General features: G+C 44.0%; 1 protein-coding gene across 1 annotated transcript in view; it reads left to right on the top strand.

The window, feature by feature from the left end:
• Positions 1 to 18,413, top strand: part of kcnj19b (potassium inwardly rectifying channel subfamily J member 19b) — a 47,395-nt gene extending 28,982 nt beyond the window's left edge. Inside the window, exons 2-3 of the mRNA XM_071392465.1 lie at positions 5,380 to 5,596; positions 6,394 to 18,413. Coding sequence (XP_071248566.1) covers positions 5,380 to 5,596; positions 6,394 to 7,115 — 939 coding nt within the window. The 3' untranslated portion in view covers positions 7,116 to 18,413. The remainder of the gene's footprint in view (positions 1 to 5,379; positions 5,597 to 6,393) is intronic.
• The last annotated feature ends 5,097 nt before the right edge of the window (positions 18,414 to 23,510 follow it).

Genomic DNA, 23,510 nt, shown 5'->3' with positions numbered 1-23,510 from the left:
ATATTCAATTCTGTGTTAGAAATAAATATTCCAAACATAGTCTGGGACAGTTGTGAAATGGGACAGATCCCAAAGTAAAACAACATTTTTAAGCAATGAGGCTGACACAACAGATCAGAAAGTTTAGCTTAAAATGTTGATAAACTATTAGGCTATTTCTTCACATTGTAAGCGCAGCAATGAGCACGTGGCAGTAGGCTATAAGCACGAATGTTCCATTGGCGGGAAAACACCATTCTCAAAAGTGACCGCAAATGCGATTATGCATGTAATGCTTTTATTATAAAGGTGCATTTTTATGGGGGAAATTATCTTCCCCAAACTTGAAACTCGCGTGATGTGTATGTATGCCAATTAGGCTCTAAACCCATTGTAAAGCTGATTAATTTGCTTAATGTTAAGAAGTTATTTGGTCACTTTAGTTGTGGTACAAACCTTATCAAAACATATAGGCCTATGGTCTAGATTTGAAATGTGTTTCTTGCCTTACTGCACACAAGCTGGGCATCATTCACAGGTGATAATATATAATTCACAAGTGATCGGCTAATATTCTCACTTATCAGACTATTCTTGATTTAATCTTGTCTTTACATATAGTAAATAATATACAGTGGGGAGAACAAGTATTTGATACACTGCCGATTTTGCAGGTTTTCCAACTTACAAAGCATGTAGAGGTCTGTAATTTTTATCATAGGTACACTTCAACTTTGAGAGACGGAATCTAAAACAAAAATCCAGAAAATCACATTGTATGATTTTTAAGTAATTAATTTGCATTTTATTGCATGACATAAGTATTTGATACATCAGAAAAGCAGAACTTAATATTTGGTACAGAAACCTTTGTTTGCAATTACAAAGATCATACGTTTCCTGTAGTTATTGACCAGGTTTGCACACACTGCAGCAGGGATTTTGGCCCACTCCTCCATACAGACCTTCTCCAGATCCTTCAGGTTTCGGGGCTGTCGCTGGGCAATACGGACTTTCAGCTCCCTCCAAAGATTTTCTATTGGGTTCAGGTCTGGAGACTGGCTAGGCCACTCCAGGACCTTGAGATGCTTCTTACGGAGCCACTCCTTAGTTGCCCTGGCTGTGTGTTTCGGGTCGTTGTCATGCTGGAAGATCCAGCCACGACCCATCTTCAATGCTCTTACTGAGGGAAGGAGGTTTTTGGCCAAGATCTCGCGATACATGGCCCCATCCATCCTCCCCTCAATATGGTGCAGTCGTCCTGTCCCCTTTGCAGAAAAGCATCCCCAAAGAATGATGTTTCCACCTCCATGCTTCACGGTTGGGAGGGTGTTCTTGGGGTTGTACTCAACCTTCTTCTTCCTCCAAACACGGCGAGTGGAATTTAGACCAAAAAGCTCTATTTTTGTCTCATCAGACCACATGACCTTCTCCCATTCCTCCTCTGGATCATCCAGATGGTCATTGGCAAACTTCAGACGGGCCTGGAAATGCGCTGGCTTGAGCAGGGGGACCTTGCATGCGCTGCAGGATTTCAATCCATGACGGTGTAGTGTGTTACTAATGGTTTTCTTTGAGACTGTGGTCCCAGCTCTCTTCAGGTCATTGACCAGGTCCTGCCGTGTAGTTATGGGCTGATCCCTCACCTTTCTCATGATCATTGATGCCCCACGAGGTGAGATCTTGCATGGAGCCCCAGACCGAGGGTGGTTGACCGTCATCTTCAACTTCTTCCATTTTCTAATAATTGCGCCAACAGTTGTTGCCTTCTCACCAAGCTGCTTGCCTATTGTCCTGTAGCCCATCCCAGCCTTGTGCAGGTCTACAATTTTATCCCTGATGTCCTTACACAGCTCTCTGGTCTTGGCCATTGTGGAGAGATTGGAGTCTGTTTGATTGAGTGTGTGTACAGGTGTCTTTTATACAGGTAACAAGTTCAAACAGGTGCAGTTAATACAGGTAATGAGTGGAGAACAGGAGGGCTTCTTAAAGAAAAACTAACAGGTCTGTGAGAGCCGGAATTCTTACTGGTTGGTAGGTGATCAAATACTTATGTCATGCAATAAAATGCAAATTAATTACTTAAAAATCATACAATGTGATTTTTTGGATTTTTGTTTTAGATTCCATCTCTCACAGTTGAAGTGTACCTATGATAAAAATTACAGACCTCTACATGCTTTGTAAGTAGGAAAACCTTCAAAATCGGCAGTGTATCAAATACTTGTTCTCCCCACTGTATGTGTGAAATTTGTTTTGCTTTAGAATGGACCATTGTCATGCACCTGTCGGAATAGGGGCAGGGGAAAAAATACATGTAATCTATGGACTGAAATAGCGAATGGAGGACGCTTTTCCCGTGGTTCATTAGGCTATACTCCTGTTGTAAAGAGAAGAAATGTGCTTAATATTAGGAAATTTGATAAATAAGTAGGCCGAGCCTATAGAAAGATGATGGGATCCTCCTCTTTTTAATAGAGGCCGACACTCTGTTTTCTCACACAATTGCATAGCCTATAGAAATGTTCATGAGCTTATGGGTTCTCATGAATTGTTTGATTAGATTTTCGAATACATTTGCATTGATGCCACAGTGATTAGAGGAACAATAGAAAGCTGAGTACCAGGCAGTTAGCAATTTTTGTAGGCTACTAATGACCATCAGCAGCATCAGAGCTTGGAGAAGCCTAATTACCGTGACTAAACGGTCACATGGAATTTGACTGCCATCATGACTTGTTACTCCCAGTGTAGTGGTAATACGGTCACCGTAACAGCACTACTCTCAATCCCACGTCACTCCTGATTTCTTTCTTATCTCTGACTCACATTCTCTCCCTCATGACTTTGCCTTCCCTTTTTCTTTCCTTCCCCTCTTGTCTCTCTAATGTTCTGTCTCTCATTGTTGTCTATTGCTCTCCCCTCTCTCTCACACACCAATCCTTCTCTTTGACCTCATGCTCTTCTGCTCCGCTCCCCCTCTTCTCAACATACGTCTCTCCGGTATAGTAGACCATTGGATCCCACTTTAAATTGAATGAAACAACTTATCAAGGCTTTATTGAGTGTTTATAAAGCATTTATAAGCAAGATCCTATTACATAATGGGTTATATAAAATGTCCTTACATGTGATGCTTGACCAAATTCTGTATAATCCTTTTGCCACCCTTTATAGTCAACCTTAGGAGCTACACTAGAGCATCTATAGATGGGCTCCCGAGTGGCGCAGCGGTCTAAAGCACTGCATCTCAGTGCAAAAGGCATCACTACAGTCCCTGGTTCAAATCCAGGCTGAATCACATCCGGCTGAGATTGGGAGTCCCATAGGGTGGTGCACAATTGGCCCAGCGTTGTCTGGGTTTGGCCGGGTAAGCCGTCATTGTAAATAAGAATTTGTTCTGAACTGACTTGTCTAGTTAAATAAAAAATTGATATATTTCCTTTTTTTTCTATAATTTTTTTTTTTTTAACTTGCTACACTGGAAGCGTAACTTTTCACTCTCACAAAGCCGGCACGCGTGGTGTCGTTGAAATGAGTAGGAGCTGCAAACATGACCCGTTATTGACATGACATTTGCCTATTACTTATTTGTGAAGCATATGCCTTATGAAGGGTTTATGTGTTTTAAAGTGGGTACGACCATCGCATGTTCAGGTTAAGTGCTCACCCCAGGACCATAACAGGAACATTGACCGTAAACATGTAACTTGCACACTGCCTCCTCCAATGGCTGTAGAACATTTTAATAATGCACCGTAGGTGCCTGGCACTAAAATGTGAAGATACTAGGGGGGAAAAACAGCTTCTCCAAGCCAAGGCGATGAGGGAACCGTGGTTACAGGCTCCTTCCTGTGAAATGTCGCACCCTTCTGTCCCCAACACCGCTGTGAATAAGAATCGCAGTCTGTTTCGCCATCTGTGGTCCTCCCGGCAGTCTCGTCAAAGAGGCCAGGCTCTCCGCGCTAGAGCACGCTACTGGAGAGTTTGGGAGAACTATAGGAACCCAATGCTATAAGCCTAAAGTAAATGTGTCAGTTGTAAGCTGCACAATGGGCCGTGTAAAGTAATTTTCGGAAATCAATTGTCTTTATTTCCACAGTGATTATTTTTCGGGTTTCCAAAATAGTTATCTTCCTTCATGCAGCGTACAGAGCTGGTTTTAAGTCCTTAGTAATTGCTACACTGAAGAGGAAATGGAGTAGGGGATCAGTCTTTATCTGATTTGGTTTTTCTTTGAAAATTTGGTTTATAAGACACTCAGTCCAAAATTAGCCACTTTCCCCTACCCCCTCTTCTAGACCCTTCTTTATACGTTAGCTACTCGTAGATCTGAAAGGATCTGTAAGGCATATACAGTAGTAGGGATTAAAAAAGGGTAATCGGGATCCCGGGGCTGTCATTGTGACTCTTCAGACAATTACACATTTGATAGGGCTATGCACAATTCACTATGCGTCACTGTCACAGACATGAAGTCTGTCAACAGTTCAGAGGCATGAGGGAAAATGCTATAGTATCTTCTCCTGTCCTAGAGCCCAGGCTATTTTCCTATGCAGTGCCAATTCCACTGGAAACACAAGAAAAGGTCCCATTAATGAAAGACTGTCTCTCTCCTATGCATGTCAAAATACCTATATAACATTTCCCCCGCTTCTCTGCGCCGTCTCGTACTTGCTGAGCTTTGTTAGAGAATGTGCGATCAACAAATGGTATGAGAGTAGAAATTGATCTTTTTTTAAACAGAGTTGGTACCCGTTATAATACCTTGACATTTAAACTATTCGCAATCTTCGTCTCCCGTTATTCATGAGCTGATCTGCTATCTGTACAATCATTGACTCGATTTTGCTAAATATAGGAGATTTCTGTCATCGTTGAAGGAGGTTATCTAGCCAGCTTAACGACTTTTGTCATTTGACTGCCGTTACAATGTTTGTGTGATTCGACAATGCTATACTCGGGTTACGCTTTGTGCGTCCTGAGTGTGCTCTGTGTTGGGATAGCCTACTGCTGAAATGTGCTGAATTAATTGAGGAACATGATAATGAATTGCCTGTTTGGATATTCAAAACAATATCATTGGCAATCAAAGATAGTTCCTCTATCATAACTAAATCTCATTTTAATTTGCTCTGCAATCATTACATATTGTAGTTTCGCAGCCTAGCCGACTAGGTGGGACTATGTGGGGAGAACCTTGGCATAGTGAACATATCTTGGTTTTAAAGGCTTTAAATGGGCAATTCCGATTTTTCCGGTGTTTCCCTGTTTCCCTGATGAATCCCTGTACAGTAGTACTGAGTTTCCACCATATCACAGTATTGCAGTGTTCAGTTTCTTACACAACATCCCTCCTCTTACAGGCATAACATGTGCCACAAACATTTGTTTCCCCAGTCTCGTCAGACCCCGGAGGGGGAGTTTCTACCCCTGGACCAGTGTGAGCTAGACGTAGGATTTGGGACAGGGGCCGACCAGCTCTTCCTGGTGTCCCCTCTGACTATCTGCCACGAGATCAATCCCAAGAGTCCCTTCTTTGACCTGTCCCAGCGCTCGCTCATGAACGAGGAGTTTGAGATCGTGGTCATCCTGGAGGGCATCGTGGAAACCACTGGTAAAAGCTGACTCTTCCTTTCATTCTATCTGTTCTTTAAGGGGGCATTCTGGGATTGGTACATCCATTTCTGGACATTTAAATTAATGATATATAGCCATTGATGGAAGAATATACAGTAATGCCTCATGGGTTTAGTTCAACTGCCTACCCCATCTGAACCCAAAATATAAGCTTGTTTTCTCCATTGTTTGTAAACAACATAATTGTAAACAAACACTTCATAGGTTCAAACTTCTATTTAAAATCTATGCTCAAAACACGGTTAAAACGATCATTTTGATCTAATGAATAGATGGCCAGTCCTTGTATTCATACTGTACCTCTATCTATTATTTTGAGAGTGGTTTCATTGTTTTTCAAATCCCGGATTATCTCTTTAATTCATCTGTATAATGTATATTTTGTAGTCTTGTTTGTAGTTTGTTTTGAAAACAATAAATAAATATTCCTCCATTCCTTTGAGGCGAAATACGAGGACTACCATTCCCAGTATAATCAAATCAAATATTTAAGAGAATATCACATTTATCTTTAAATATTAGATGAAATTATAGCTTTTCCCTGTCTTTTTTTATCTCTGTCGTTCTCCGACACTTCTCCTTCTCCCTCTATTTCTCTCTTCGTCTTTCCCTCCCCTTGTCTCTGTGTACTTCTTTTCCCCCTCGTCTTCTATGCACCTCTCACTCTCTTTAACCTCTGTTTTTCTCCTTATCTTCCCCTCTGTTCTCTGTTTTCCCCATCTACTCTTCCTCCCTCCCTCCTTCCCTCCCTCCCTCCTCCTCCCTTTGTCCCAGGTATGACGTGTCAGGCACGGACCTCCTACACAGAGGACGAGGTGTTGTGGGGCCACCGCTTCCTGCCTGTCATGTCCCTGGAGGAGGGCTTCTTCCGGGTTGACTACTCCCAGTTCCACAACACCTTCGAGGTCAACACTCCCCGTTACAGCATCAAGGAGCACGAGGAGAAGAACTCCCTGACTTCCCCCAACCCTCCACTAGGCGTCCCCACCTCCCCTCCCCTGGGGAATGGGGGCCAGAGCCGGGGCCGCAGGGAGAGGATGCTGTCAGTGGACTTTGCCGACCATGGAGAGGCTACCCAGGAACAAGCGATGGGGAGGCTGCCCAGCAAGTTACAGCATATGAGCTCTTACAAGGAGGACCTCCGAACGAGGGTGAAGACTGGAGGAGCCCAGCCTGGGGACAAGGCCTCTAGCAGAGGGGACCAGGGGAGTCTTCCCCTGGGAGTCCAGCGTCTGGTCTCCAGCTCCATCCCCGGGGGCTTTGGCCAGGGAAAGGTGGAGGAGAAGCTCCAGCTTAAGGTACTAGATGGGGGTCCTGGTACTGGAGACACCCTGACTCATTCAGTTGGGGAGCAGGAGAAGTGGAGACTTCCCCCTGCTCTGAGCCCCATCCCGGCCCCAAATCCGACTCCTGTCCAAATCCCTTTGCCTAAGGGTGGGGGGTGGCCGGATGATAACCTGCCTGACAAACTGCGCCGAATGAACGCTGACCGCTGATATTGACCGTGGACCATTGGCCGTTAAATGACTATTAATCACCGGAAACAAACAGATTCCCAAAAACTCTAAATAGATATAGAAAGCAATGCTTAATGGGTAACGCGGTTTTCAACAGGAAATTAGACTACTGTGATGACTTTTGCCCGTTTATGGCTATTTTAACTGGTTGAATAAATGTTGATTCAATGTAATTTGACAACATATTGTGACGTGGAATCTACGTGGAAAATACAGTGGATTTGAAAAAGTTATCAACGGGAAATTTCTACCACAGGATTATGTCATCATGCTAACCACATTTCAACATAGACACCCTTGTATAAAATACGTTGAATTTGTACCTTTAAAACAACGTCAGATCTTTAACGTTATATCCACTATCAGAAAAAAACTATATGCTAGGTAGCACGTCCTACTGGAGAATTGATCAATCTACAGCTACCTTTTGGTCTCCCAACTAGAGTTTTAACTAAGCGCAGCTCTACCTAGCTATGATATTTGTCACTGACTGTTACCAATGTGCTATTGTGATTGAGAATGATTGTTGAGAGATCTCTACTTAAAAGCTAAATAGATTCACTGTTGTTATCAAAGTCAATCCAAAGGGTAGGTTTAACAGAACAAATGAAATGCGACCATACTTTATCACTCATATATCATCAATTATGGTATTTATTTAGGCTATATAGCATTTGCAACAGCTATTGTTTCAATTCAACCAAGAATTCAACTAAAATTAGACATTGCAATAGGCCTAGGTTTTCAAGCTCTGGTTGATTTCAAATGTAATGCTATTTAGTGATGTTGAATTGTGTTTGGTTGTCAAAGCAACCAAATATCAACATTTGAAGGGGATGTAACTTTTAAAGAATAGGACTGAATCAAATCAAACTTCAAATGAACTTTAAATCAAGTTTGATTTGGTTTAGTCCTATTTAGGGCTGTGGTGGTCATGAAATTTTGTCAGCTAGTGATTGTCAAGCAAATAACTGCTGGTCTCGCGGTAATTGGCCGTTAATTAACATAAACACATTTAGCATCTATGATGCAGACCTTTGGAACATCTAAACAAAAAAAAAACGAAATGTCCTCTCACTGTCAAATGTATTTATTAACATGTGTAAATATTTGTACGAACATAACAAGATTCAACAATTTCCATTTCAATGAAAGTATTTTGCACTCAGACTGTGAGCCTTTTGGTCACTTTCTTTGTCTTGTAATCAACTGTAAAAACATCATTATTATTATTACCAACATTTATGTGTACAATTCCAAACTTGAAAATGATCAACAACTGAGACATAAACTGACCAAGTTCCACAGACATGTGACTAACAGAAATTGAATAATGTGTCCCTGAACAAAGGTAAATGTAACAGTCAATATCTGGTGTGGCCACCAGCTGCATTAAGTACTGCAGTGCATCTCCTCCTCATGGACTGCACCAGATTTGCCAGTTCTTGCAGTGAGATGTTACCCCACTCTTCCACCAAGGCACCTGCAAGTTTCCGGACATTTCTGGGGGGAATGGCCCTAGCCCTCACCCTCCGATCCAACAGGTCCCAGACGTGCTCAATGGGATTGAGATCCGGGCTCTTCGCTGGCCATGGCAGAACACTGACATTCCTGTCTTGCAGGAAATCACGCACAGAACGAGCAGTATGGCTGGTGGCATTGTCATGCAGGAGGGTCATGTCAGGATGAGCCTGCAGGAAGGGTACCACATGAGGGAGAGGATGTCTTTCCTGTAACGCACAGCATTAAGATTGCCTGCAATGACAACAAGCTCAGTCCGATGATGCTGTGACACACGCCCCAGACCATGACGGACCCTCCACCTCCAAATCGATCCCACTCCAGAGTACAGGCCTCGGTGTAACGCTCATTCCTTCGGCGATAAATGCGAATCCGACCATCACCCCTGGTGAGACAAAACCGCGACTCGTCAGTGAAGAGCACTTTTTGCCAGTCCAGTCTGGTCCAGCGATGGTGGGTTTGTGCCCATAGGCAACGTTGTTACCAGTGACGTCTGGTGAGGACCTGCCTTACAACAGGCCTACAAGCCCTCAGTCCAGCCTCTCTCAGCCTATTGCGGACAGTCTGAGCACTGATGGAGGGATTGTGCGTTCCTGGTGTAACTCGGGCAGTTGTTGTTGCCATCCTGTACCTGTCCCGCAGGTGTGATGTTCGGATGTACCAATCCTGTGCAGGTGTTGTCTGCCAATGCGAGGACGATCAGCTATCCGTCCTGTCTCCCTGTAGCTCTGTATTAGGTGTCTCACAGTATGAACATTGCAATTTATTGCCCTGGCCACATCTGAGTCAGTAGAAAGGCTTCTTTAGTGTCCTAAGTTTTCATAACTGTGACCTTAATTGCCTACTGTCAGAAAGCTGTTAGTGTCTTAAAGACCTTTCCACAGGTGCATGTTCATTAATTGTTTATGGTTCATTGAACAAGCATGGGAAACAGTGTTTAAACACTTTACAATGAAGATCTGTGAAGTTATTTGGATTTTTACGAATCATCTTTGAAAGACAGGGTCCTGAAAAAGGGACGGGAGGGGGAGTTTCCATGTAAAAAAAAAAAGTCTAAAAAATCCATGTAATATAGCTTACACCATCACAATAAATCCATTATTTATATTAGACAGGTCTAAAGAAACATGATATGTAGAAAGACATTTCAGAAGAACAGAATAGCAAACTCTCAGTTGTCCTTATGTTAGGCCCTGATCTGGCTATGCCTTATGGCTGGGGGCTACACTAGTTCATTTAGCAGACAAAATTTTCTTAGAATTCCGTGGCATTATTTTATATTCTTTTATAGTATGAAGAATACAATTGAACATAGCTGAATAAAATAGAAAGGATATTTTCTCCAAACGATTTGAGGGAGTGCGCACATGCGGCTATTCTGTGTTGAGAAGTTAACAAAGAAACAGGTACTCATTACATGCTTAATTTAGAGTTATTTATGTAACTTTAGTTGTGATACAAACAATGGGCTATATGTTTTGATTTTAATACATTCCCGGGCTGCATGATGCGACTCTAATGATGATTTGAAAAAAGTTGCGCGGAAGGCATGAGCGCTGCTTGCTTTTTTGCACAGGCTGTACCCACTTCATCAGTCACTCATTCACAATCTGACAAGCACTTGATAGTGTCACACCCTGATCTGTTTCACCTGTCTTTGTGATTGTCTCCACCCCCCTCCAGGTGTCACCCATCTTCCCCATTATCCCCTGTGTATTTATACCTGTGTTCTCTGTTTGTCTGTTGCCAGTTCATCTTGTTTGTCAAGCCAGCCAGTGTTTTTGTGTCAGATCCTGCTTTTCCCCAATCTCTCTTTTCTCATCCTCCTGGTTTTTGAGCCTTGCCTGTCTTGACCCTGTACCCACCCGTTTAACCACTCTGCCTGACCCTGACCCTGAGCCTGCCTGTCGTCCTGTACCTTTGCCCCACCTCTGGATTACTGACCTCTGCCTGACCTGACCCTGAGCCTGCCTGCTGTACCTTTGCCCCATTGCTGTAATAAACATTGTTACTTCAACACGGTCTGCATCTGGGTCTTACCTTGATACCTGAGAGTACGAACTGGCCATGACTAACCCAACAGACCCGGGCCAGGTGCTCAACGCCATCTCCACCCAGGGAGTCACCATCGGTATGCACGAGGAATTGCTTCGTGGCCTTGTGGAGGGGGTCCAAACCTTCTTGAGAGGCTCGCTTACCTCCGGAACACTTCAATGGAGAGCTGATCACCTGTCGGGTGTTCCTAGTTCAGTGTGCTCTCGTCTTCGAGCTTCAGCCCTCTTCCTTCTCGAATCGCTCCAAGATAGCCTACCTCATCACGCTGATGTCTGGGAGGGCTCTCACCTGGGCTACTGTCTTGTGGGAACTATAGCGCTAGTCTGGAGGGGTTCGTGAGAGAAGTGAGGAAGGTCTTTGATGCCCTGTTCTCTGTGTTAAAGGCCGCCTGGAAGCTAATCCAGCTTCGTCAGGACTCCCACGGTGTAGCTGTTTATGCGGTGGATTTCCGCACGTTGGCAGCGGAGAGTGCTTGGAATCAAGAGGCACTGTTCGATATGTTCCTGCACAGCATCTCGGAGGAGGTCAAGGACGAGCTTGCAGCCCGGGTGTTACCTATGGAGCTCGATTCCCTCATCTCTTTAACCATCCCTATCGATGGTCGATTACGGGAACGACAGAGGGAGAGCAATTTGGATTTCGCTCGCACGCCCAGGGATCCCACCTTGCCTCCGAGTCATCCCGGAAACTCCCGACGGTCTAGTTGCCGAAAGAATCCGAGGCTTCCCGAACTGCCCCGAGAGCTGCCGAAAACGGCCGAGTCACCACTTCCTCAGCCTATACCACTAGGCAGAGTTGGGCTGTCGCCAGCGGAACGGCAATACAGGATTGACACGAAGAGTTGTCTGGATTGCGGGACTCTTGGTCATTTCGTGTCCTCTTGTCTTTTAAAGAAACCAGGCTCACCGGTAAGTACTCTGGTGGGCCATATGGAGAACGTTCCTGCTTTCCCTGCTTGCACCTCTTTTCATGCCATTCTGCTGTGGGGAGACCATTCCAAATCTCTCTGGGTTCTCATTGACTCTGGGGTCGAGGAGAGCTTTTTGGACGCTCTCCATTTCCATAGATGTTAGAGCGCTGGAAGGGCACTCTATAGGCCGAGTCACCCACAACACCACTCCCATCAACCTACGGGTGTCGGGGAACCACAGCAAGGCTATCCAGTTGCTGCTCATCAAGTCCCCTCTGATTCCCATGGTATTGGGATTCTCCTGGCTCCAACGACATAATCCCCTCATTAACTGGTCTACTGGTGCCATCATGGGCTGGAGCCCGTTCTGCCACGCCCATTGCCTGAAGTCAGCACAACCTGCCCCGGGACGTATTCCTGGGTGCTCGGAAGGTGCCCTGGACCTCTCCACCATTCCGGAGTACCAGGACTCTATGACTGCGGGATTGATCTTTCTACCACCACGCCACCCCGGGGACGTCTGTACTCTCTGTCGGAACCGGAGACATCTCCCACCAGCGCAAGGTTCTTCTTCGTGGAGAAAAAGGACAAGACCCTGCGCCCATACATTGACTACCGGGGACTCAATGACATTACGGTTAAGAACAGTTACCCGCTACCACTCATCTCCTCGGCCTTCGAGCCGCTCCAGGGGGCCACTGTGTTTTCCAAGCTGGATTTACAGATCGCCTTCCACCTAGTGCGGATACGAGAGGGGGACGAGTGGAAGACCGCGTTCAACACAGCCAGTGGCCACTATGAGTATCTGGTCATGCCATTTGGCCTCACCAACACCCTGCTGTGTTCCAGTCTCTGGTGAATGATGTCCTCCGCGACATGTTGAACCGGTTCGTCTTCGACTACATTGATGACATCCTCGTCGTCTCCCACTCCCCTCAAGAATACGTGCTTCACGTCCGGCAGGTCCTTCAACGCCTTCTGGAGAATCAGCTGTTTGTGAAGGCGGAGAAGTGCGAGTTCCATCGCTCCACAATCCCCTTTCTGGGTTACATAATCTCTGCTGGGTGTGTCCAGATGGATTCCGGGAAGATGAGAGCATGATGGAGAGCGTAATGGATTGGCCTGAGCCTACGTCCAGGATGCAGTTGCAACGTTTCCTGGAGTTCGCCAACTTCTATCGTCGCTTTATCCGGGGTCACAGCACCCTGGCTTTCCCCCCTGTCAGCACTCACCTTGCCCAAGGTTCCGTTCACATGGTTTCCAGCTGCTGACAGGCGTTCCGTGACCTCAAACATTGCTTCACCACAGCTCCCATCCTGGTTCATCCTGACACTTCTCGTCAGTTCGTGGTGGAGGCAGATGTTTCGGATGTCGGAGTGGGGGGCTGTCCTGTCCCAGCGTTCTGCCATTGACCTCAAGCTACGTCCTTGCGCCTTCTTTCCCATCGCCTCAACGCCACGGAAAGGAACTATGATGTGGGGAATCATGAGCTTCTCGCGGTGAAGATAGCGTTGGAGGAATGGAGGCACGGGCTGGAGGGGGCAGAACATCCGTTCACCGTGTGGACTGACCACAATAACCTGGAGTATCTCCGTACCGCCAAGCGCCTCAACTCCAGGCAAGCCAGATGGGCCCTGCTGTTCACACGGTTCAACTTCTCTCCCTCATACCGGCCGGGATCCAAGAATGTCAAGCCGGATGCACTGTTCCACTGCTATAGCCCCACGACTACTACCCCGGAACCCAAGACCATCCTTCCCATTTTATGCCTGGCGACGGCACTCAGCTGGGGAATAGGGAAGCAGGTCCGTGAGGCACAGCATTCCCAATCGAACCCCTGGGGGGCCCTGATAACCGGATGTTCGTTCCTGACGTCGTCCGCTCCGTGGACCTGGAGTGGGCCCACTCCTCCAGGCTTGCCTGCCACCCGGGCGCCCGTTGGACCCTGGCCTTTGTGCGACAGCGCTTTTGATGGCCTACTATGGTTCCTGACGTGTCCGCATTCATCGCCGCTTGCATGGTGTGTGCACAGAGCAAGACTCTCCAACCTCCAACCTTCCCCCGTCTGATGGCAACACTGCCATCCTGACAATAGTGGATCGGTTTTCCAAAGCCGCCCACGTCATCCCTCTCCCCAAACTACCCTCTGCCAAAGAGACGGCCCAGCTCATGGTGCAGCACATCTTCCGGATCCATGGACTGCCCATGGACATGGTCTCCGACCGGGGTCCTCAGTTCTCGTCCCAGTTCTGGAAAGCGTTCTGCACCCTCAATGGGTCGTCGGCCAGCCTGTCCTCCAGGTTCCACCTCCAGTCCAACGGCCAGTCGGAGTGAGCCAACCAGGACCTCGAAGCTACCCTGTGCTGCATGGTCTCCGCCAACCCTACCACCTGGAGCCAGCAGCTTGTGTGGGTCAAATACGCCCGCAACACCCTTCCCTGCTCTGCCACGGCCCTATCTCCCTTTTAGTGTTCCCTGGGGTATCAGCCCCCACTCTTCCCTGAGCAGGAAGAGGAGGTCGGCATACCTTCTGCCCAGATGCTTGTTTGAGCCCGGTCGGCCCTCCTCAAGACCGACGACAAGCGAATCACAATCGGATCCCGGCTCCCCGGTATCGTCTCGGGCAGAAGGTATGACTTTCCACCCGGGATCTGCCCCTCCGGGTGGAGTCTCACAGACTGTCACCCCGGTTTATCGGGCCTTTCCTCATTTCCAAGATCATTAGCCCCTCTGCTGTCCACCTTCTGTTTCCCTGTACCCTTTGTATTCATCCTGCATTCCATGTGTCTAGAATTAAGCCTGTGTCTCACATGGTCACCTCCCCGACCAAGGCCCTTCTCCCCAATTGCTTAGTTTGGCCAGGCAGCCAGCTCCAGGAAGAGTCCTGGTAGTTCCAAACTTCTTCCATTTAAGAATGATGGAGGTCACTGTGTTCTTGGGGACCTTCAATGCTGCAGAAATGTTTCCTTACCCTTCCCTTATATAGACAGGTGTGTGCCTTTCCAAATCATGTCCAATCAATTGAATTTACCACAGATGGACTCCAATCAAGTTGAAGAAACATCTCAAGGATGATCAATGCAAACAGGATGCACCTGAGCTCAATTTCGAGGCTCATAGCTAAGGGTCTGAATACTTATGTAAATTAGGTATTTATGTTGTTTGCTTTGTCATTATGGGGTATTGTGTGTAGATTGATGAGCAAAAAAGATAATTTAATACATTTTAGAATAAGGCTGTAACGTAACAACATGTGGAAAAAATCAAGGTATCTGAATACTTTCCTTATGCACTGTATAGTCCTATGGGCTAGACTACATAAAGTGTACGACTATGGTTTTAAAAAGTTGCAAAAAAAGGCATGCGCTGTTTCTTGCCTTAATCTGGGCATCATTCACGTTTTTATTTAGATTGGATCATTATCATGCACCTGTCTCGTCTGCCTGCTTGTCAGGGACCAGTGGTGTAAATCGATCCTGGTAAGAGAGAGACTCTGTACCCCCCACACTGTACTGCTTTCTTTGTCAGTGCGACTCTACTATCTGCCCTGTGAGTTCAACCAATTGTTTGTTACCGTTGTGTACATTCAACCAAAAGCTAATAGAGCAAAAGCAAGAGAGATTATTTATAATCTGTCACAGAAACTGGAATCCATCTCCCCAACACACCCACATTTAACAACTGTACTTTGCACAAGGTCCTGCGCACGTACCACCAGTATGTGTAATGTCACACTAGGAAAAATAAGACTCTTGATTTGTACTATGGGACAATACCAAATGCTTTCTCTGCCACCACCAGACCTCCCCTGGGGATATCAGACCATAATGTTGTCTACCAACCTACTGCCGGCTCCTGGAGAGGGTGAAACCTACAGTTAAAACTGTCCAGATCTGGAACGACTATAGTATCACTCGTCTCCAAGGGTGTTTTGACTGTACTATGTGGGAGGTATTTGAGGATGAACACACAGATGTTGTTTCAGACTATGTAAACTTCTGTATTGAGTCAGTTGTGCTAACTAAAACCTATAAAATCTTCCTTAACAATAAGCCTCGGGTATCAAAAAATCTAAAATCTCTACTTAATAGGAAGAAGGCAGTTGATGCTAAGGTTAATAGACAGGCTTTAAGAGATGTACAACATGAGATCAAAAGACAGATACTGGTGGACAAGGAGGCATACAAGCAAAGGGTATGCTGAGAAGGATTATCATCATAGCAAGCAAGGTACTTGAAGTCAAACAGACAGGCCTGGATGAGATCTTTAAGGTCAGGGCCCTCCGCGGGGCTCACAAAATAATTTTAGACCCAAGCCACCCCCTGTACCCGGACTTTGAACTACTCCCCTCTGGGTGCAGGTATAGGGCACCCCTCAGCAGGAAAAACAGAACTAGACAATAATTTGTGCCAGGTGTGATATCCCACTTAAATAGCTCGGGCTAATGTTCCTGTCGACCCAGTAAGGCCAGCAGGCTAGTCTCTTTTTATTGGTATGTAACTGTTATGAAAGTTGTATTGTCAATTTGTTTTGTATTTAAACGCCACTTTAAATGTGTAGATGACACTGCAACAAAATGTCCCCATGGGGACAATAAAGCCAGTAAAGTAAACAGGGTCAGGGGGAAAAGAATCCATGGCATCTATGCACTTAAATTGCGAATGGAGGAAGCTTTTCCCGTGGTTCATTTTCATGCCATCCAGGTAGTCTATACTCCTGTTGTAAAGAGAAGGAATGTGCTTAATATTAGAAAAGTTGAGAAATAAATATAGTAGGCCTAGCCTATAGGAAGCTAATGGGATCCTCCTCTTTTTAATAGAGGCCATCACTCTGTTTTCTCACTCAATCACATAGCCTATAGAAATGTTGCGCAACATGAGTTCATGGGCTCTCATGAAGTTTTTAATTAGATTTTTGATCAAATTTGCATTGATGTCAGAATGATTAGAGTGCTGAGTAGCAGGCAGTTAGCAAGTTTGGTAGGCTACTAATGACCATCAGCAGCATCAGAGCTTGGAGAAGCCTAATTACCGTGCCTAAACAGTCATGTGGAATTTGACTGCCGTCATGACTCATGACCGCCGGTGTGGTGGTAATACGGTCACCGTAACAGCCCTATTCCTATTCTTTAACTTAGATTTTTGGTTGAGATGGAGACGTGACTCCAACATATCAATGATTAATTTGTAGACAAACCGGAATTAAAGCCAGACTAAGTCAGTTGCACAGATGGAACTATCCAAGCAGAAGATACATCTCCTTCGAATGTTGATATTTGGTTGCGTTGACAACCAAACACATTTCAATATCACTTTTGAAATACAAGAAATAGCCTTTTAACTTGTTGACCAGTTAACAAGTTATATGTTGCATTCACATCAACGAAAAATACAAGTTAATGAATTGGATTAAACTTTTCAAGAATACATCACCTCAAAACTTTATATTTTGTTGCATTGTCAACCAAACACAATTTAACATTACTTTTGTAATACAGTATAGCCTAAAGTTAAGGCTATCCTACAAACTAATGTAAAATTCTATCTTAAAATGAGTAACACATCCATGGCCACATTTTGAGGTTCCTGTAACTATACATGTTTTGTTATGAAATAATATAAAGTGTGCACGCTCCCGAGTGGTGCAGCGGTCTAAGGCACTGCATATCAGTGCTAGATATGTCACTACGGACCCTGGTTCGATTCCAGGCTGTATCACAACCGGCCGTGATTGGGAGTCGCATAGGGCGGCGCACAATTGGCCCAGCGTCGTTAGGATTTAGCCGGGGTAGGCCGTCATTGTAAACAAGAATTTGTTCTTAATAATATAGAATCTCGGAACGGCATTGATCACTAGCACCATGTTGGCCTTCTTTTAATTGAATCTCAACTGCAATGCATGTCATTATGTTATTAGATGATGCACAGTGAATCATCTGTTGTATAAATAAAATAAATATCTGACGTTGTGTTCCCATTTGAACTTCGCTATGCTTTTAAATGATTGAATGTGCAGAGATAAACATTTGGGTGACAACTAAGCCAAAAATCAGACATTGTTTTTCCATTGGAATTTGGTTGTGCATTTACTGTAGATGGTTGAAAGCATAGTGATAACACATTGGAAATTCAACTAACTTTTCGCTCTCTTTTTGAGTGGGTGAATATAGGTTGTTCTCACCCAAGTCTCACCCAAATATTACTCAATTATCCACGTTGAAATGACGTGGTGTGCCCAGTGGGCTGCTTTGTACCAAGTCGTCCATTGCCATACAATACAAGGACAACTTGGACAACTCATCCAATTCAATCAGCTGTGACTTATTTTTTAACAGGTCACCATCTGTGCCCCCCGTTGATTCTGACAGCTCTGCCCGTGTATTCATCTGTTACAGTTACAGTTCTGTATGCCACTTACACCGGTCCCAATTCGAATGATCCTCTTTGTATTGATTATGACATGCTTTTCCTAATAACGTAATGGTGCATTTCCTTTTTTAATGGCGCAACGTTATTATTAGGTTTGTCTGACCTTATTTACGTATCTTCAATTAATAAATATATGTATTTATTAACTTATTTGAGTTGTTTATTGATTAAATTGTGATTTTTTGTTGTTGTACGGAATTTGTTATGGTTGCACCTGAACAGGTGTGAGCAAACAAAATGTTCACTCTGATTTATTCGAGGGGGGTTGGGGTTATTGACGTCTGAATTGATTACGAAAGCCTTTTCACGCTTCAAAATGTACTTCAAATTACAGTAAACTAACAGTAAATGATTTTGAAAGCACTCCTGTTTTTTTCCGATACATCTGTTTCTCAAAAATAACATCTCTCCTGGAATATTCGTTGGAGGTGTCACACATTTATTTGTTAATTGATTAATGAATGATTCATTTCTAAGTAATGACATCCCTTAATTAATTAAGTAGATTAATAACTGCTTCACCAATGTTTGTGGCACACTTGCCGTTAGGTGTATGAGTAATGTTTAAACCAGCTTTAGCATCTCAAACAAAGTTCCCATGGCAGACAACTAACACTTATCAAATTTGTGATTTGACCAGCAATATCATTTTGCTTGCCAAAAGCAATGAGCAAACCTGGGCAGCGTTCATTATAGGGCACGCAAAATAAAATGTTTGACAATAAAGAACGAAAAAGAGTGTTTCTTATTGGTTAGTAAAGGTAGTCCCTCCTTGTTTCAGTCTGTTTTCTTCCATTTTGGTGCCTAATGAACTCACAGAAAACCACATTTATCCTTTCCAACCTCCATAGATTTCACCTCAGGACGTTTGTGGGCGTCGCTTAATTAATTGAGTTGTCTGGAGGCTGATATATATATCATGAAGATATTTACTCTTTCTGCACTATAGCACTACCCTGACGGAACCTTACAAAATGGTCACCTAAAGTCGTCAGAACGTTGTGTCATGGTCCTGTGGAAGTTTCGTCTATTTCATGGTTTGTTTCCGGGGACGTCCCCAAGGACAACTTAAGGACGTTCTAATGATGTTGCGTCATCGTCCCATGGAGTTTTTTTTCTAGTTCCTGGCATCTTCCAGGGACGACCCTAAATACATTTTTAGGACGATCCCAAGACATATGTTTTTGTGGTAATTGGGACGTTGTGTGATGTCAAAAGGGAACATTCTCTAGGAGACATTTGTCTAGTTCCCTCTAAGTTCCTGGGACGTCATTGAGGACCAGGTCAGGATGTTTTTAGTACATTCTCAGGACATTCAGTGTATCAGTCATCAGGATGTTGCGTGATGGTCCAAGAGAAAGGTTCTCCAAAAAAAACATGCAGGTCAGCTGTTTTTTCACTCGTACATGCCCGCAACTGCTAATAATCCATCCGCAACTGCCCGACTATATGTAATAAAGTGAAACTCTGAGGCCCATACCAGACCATAACCAACAAATATAGAAAATATGATGTACAGTCAGAGATGCCGTAAAAATAATACTTTTTTATACCTAATTTAGATAGCCAATTTTTTTGTTAACTTGTCTATAACTAGATACGTGCAGCTTCTCTTCTGTCATTACTTGTTGACTTAGAAGACTAAATAAATCATTGCTCACCAGAAAATATGTAATACATTGATAGTATGAATGCTTCAATCTAGGTGATATCGGTAAAGTTATCTTTCATCTCTTCTTCTCTCATGTAGAAAAGACGTTTAGGGACCAGGGAGAAAATGCAAAAAAAAAAACTTGAACGAATTACCAGTTTTAAGGGAATTAAAAGTTGTGAAAACAACCCAACATGTTTCTGATAAGATTTCAGTTCAGTCTGAATGCATATTTTATGTGTTTGAAATACAATCAGCTTTTATGATTACTATTCCATTGAGCCCGTCGGAAAAACAGTAAATTTCCCTTGACATGCGATATTTGTATCCCTGTCTTGTGACTGTCAAAATTTGTATCGTGCCTCACAATCATCACACATAACATCTTTAACAAACATTAGGTTACTGTTCTGGCCCTCTCTTCTCTTTATTATCTACTCTCAATCAATAGTTTTTTGTCACCCTTGGTGAACATAACTCAAAGAAAACACATATCACATGTGGCGTTCCACAAGTTTCGATTTTGGGTCCGGTACTGTTAAGTTAGCCCTTGGCAGCATTATTAGAAAGCACAGCATTGATTTTCACTGCTACGCAGACAATACACAACTTTCCATTTCTGTGTCACCAGAGGATTATAGCCCCATGGATAATTATTAGACTGTATTAGTGATTTAAATACTTGGATGGTTCAAGTATTTTAATCAAGACAAGATTGAAGTACTTAATGCTGGAGCCAAAGCTAGCTGCACATTTTAATTCATGGGCAATAAAACACCAGGTAAAAAAAACCTAGGTGTTATTTTAGATTCTGAACAAAATTTTGAATGACATATTAGGAATGTGACCAAAATAGCTTTTTACCACCTGAGGAATATTGCCACGGTGTGTCCGTTTCTCTCTTAGGCTGACACAGAGAGACTCATCCATGCTTTTATTCCAAGCAGGCTTGACTACTGTAATGCTCTCCTGTCTGCTCTACCCAAGAAACTGCAAAACAGACAGAATGATTCAGCACGGGTACTGACCAAGACCAGATGGAGAGCACACATTACACTGGTTTTAAGGTCTCTGCACTGGCTGCCTGTGTGTTTTATGATTAATTGATCAATTAAGATTCTTCTATTGGTTTTTAAATCAATCCACGATTGTGCACCTTAATACATGTCAGACATGCATTTAAGTTATGTACCAAGTAGGTGCCGCAGGTCCTTTTGCCCTGGCCTTCTAACTTTCCCAAAGCCTAAGACCAAGAGGCATGGAGAGGCAGCCTTTAGTTACAGTTGAAGTCGGATGTTTACATATACTTAGGTTGGAGTCATTAAAACTTGTTTTTCAACCACTCCACAAATTTCTTGTTAACACACTATAGTTTTGGCAAGTCGGTTAGGACATCTACTTTGTGCATGACACAAGTAATTTTTCCAACAATTGTTTCCAGACAGATTATTTCACTTATAATTCACTGTATCACAATTCCAGTGGGTCTGAAGTTTACATACACTAAGTTGACTGTGCCTTTAAACAGCTTGTAAAATTCCAGAAAATGATGTCGTTGCTTTAGAAGCTTCTGATAGGCTAATTGACATCGTTTGAGTCAATTGGAGGTGTACCTGTGGATGTATTTCAAGGCCTACCTTCAAACTCAGTGCCTCTTTGCTTGACATCATGGGAAAATCAAAAGAAATCAGCCAAGACCTCAGAAAAAAAATTGTAGACCTCCACAAGTCTGGTTCATCCTTGGGAGCAATTTCCAAACGCCTGAAGGTACCACGTTCATCTGTACAAACAATAGTACGCAAGTATAAACACCATGGGACCACGTAGCCGTCATACCGCTCAGGAAGGAGACGCGTTCTGTCTCCTAGAGATGAACGTACTTTGGTGCGAAAAGTGCAAATCAATCCCAGAACAACAGCAAAGGACCTTGTGAAAATGCTGGAGGAAACCGGTACAAAAGTATCTATATCCTATATTGAAATAACCTGAAAGGCCACTCAGCAAGGAAGAAGCCACTGCTCATAAAAAGCCAGACTACTGTTTGCAACTGCACATGGGGATAAAGATCGTACTTTTTGGAGAAATGTCCTCTGGTATGATGAAACAAAAATAGAACTGCTTGGCCATAATGACCATCGTTAAGTTTGGCTTGCAAGCCAAAGAACACCATCCCAACCGTGAAGCACGGGGGTGGCAGCATCATGTTGTACGGGTGCTTTGCTGCAGGAGGGACGGGTGCACCTCACAAAATAGATGGCATCATGAGGTAGGAAAATTGTGGATATATTGAAGCAATCTCAAGACATCAGTCAGAAAGTTAAAGCTTGGTCGCAAATGGCTCTTCCAAATGGACAATGACCCCAAGCATACTTCCAAAGTCGTGGCAAAATGGCTTACGGACAAGAAAGTCAAGGTATTGGAGTGGCCATCACAAAGCCCTGACCTCAATCCTATAGGACATTTGTGGGCAGAACTGAAAAAGTGTGTGCGAGCAAGGAGGCCTACAAACCTGACTCAGTTACACCAGCTCTGTCAGGGGGAATGTCCCAAAATTCACCCAACTTATTGTGGGAAGCTTGTGGAAGGCTACCCAAAATGTTTGACTCATGTTAAACAATTTAAAGGCAATGCTACCAAATACTAATTGAGTGTATGTAAACTTCTGACCCACTGGGAATGTGATGAAATAAATAAAAGCTGAAATAAATCATTCTCTCTACTATTATTCTGACATTTCACATTCTTAAAATAAAAGTGGTGATCCTAACTGACCTAAGACAGGGAATTTTTACTAGGATTAAATGTCAGGAATAGTGAAAAACTGAGTTTAAATGAATTTGGCTAAGGTGTATATAAACTTCCGACTTCAACTGTATATGTGGGTAAAGTGACTTATGCATAGATAATAACAGAGAGTAGCAGCAGTGTGAAGGGGGGGGGGGGGGGCAATGCAAGTAGTCTGGGTAGCCATTTTATTAGATGTTCAGTAGTCTTATGGCTTGCGGGTAGAAGCTGTTTAGAAGCCTCTGGGATCTAGACTTGGTGCTATGGTACCGCTTGCCGTGCGGTAGCAGAGAGAACAGTCTATAACTAGGGTGGCTGGACAGTCTGTGGCAGTCCTCAGTCCTCAAGGAGGAAGCCTGTCATAGACTGCCTGATTGTCATTATAGGCTCCCTAGAAAGCTTATATATTTCAACTGTCATGCTTCCTCCTGGCACCAGAGGGCGGCAGAGACCGCCCTATAAACCTTTTTTGGCCTCAGGTGTGTTTTATTATTTCATGATCGTGTCCCTGTTAGAAGAGATGCATTTTCTGTGGTCCTTTGCAGAAGCTGGAATTGTTTGCTTTGTGCGGTTGTCTACTGAGTGAGTTTTTTATTTTATTTTTTGCATTACATTTTTTTTTAAATTTTATTTCGTGTTTGTTGTCTTCCCTGTGTTACTCTGTTTGTTTACTGTTTCCCAGTAAAGTATTATGTTTATTTGTAACCACTGATTCCTTGTCCTGGTCTCTTCTCTTCACCTGGGTCCATCCTCACCATGTCACATCAACATGCAAGTGTCAGAAATGCTTGTAGTTTTGGAGGAGGTCACTAAAGCACAGAGTGCCTCCCATGCGTGGTATGACCCAAGTGAACTTTGGATCACTGCTAGCTCAGCAAAGAAGCACCTCAACAAATCCAGACAACTTTGTGCAGGAGCATCTCTTCCCCAGGTTCCATGGGAACTCTGCAACCACACATGGCAAGGAGAAGAGCAGCTGGTCTACACATGGATGGAGAGCTGTGGGTTTACGCACAGTAGTGAGT

The sequence above is a fragment of the Salvelinus alpinus genome, chromosome 3 (genome assembly GCF_045679555.1).
Source record: "Salvelinus alpinus chromosome 3, SLU_Salpinus.1, whole genome shotgun sequence".
Lineage (NCBI taxonomy): Eukaryota > Metazoa > Chordata > Actinopteri > Salmoniformes > Salmonidae > Salvelinus > Salvelinus alpinus.
Note: the sequence above shows the minus strand (reverse complement) of the source record. Positions and strands in the feature narration are given on the sequence as shown.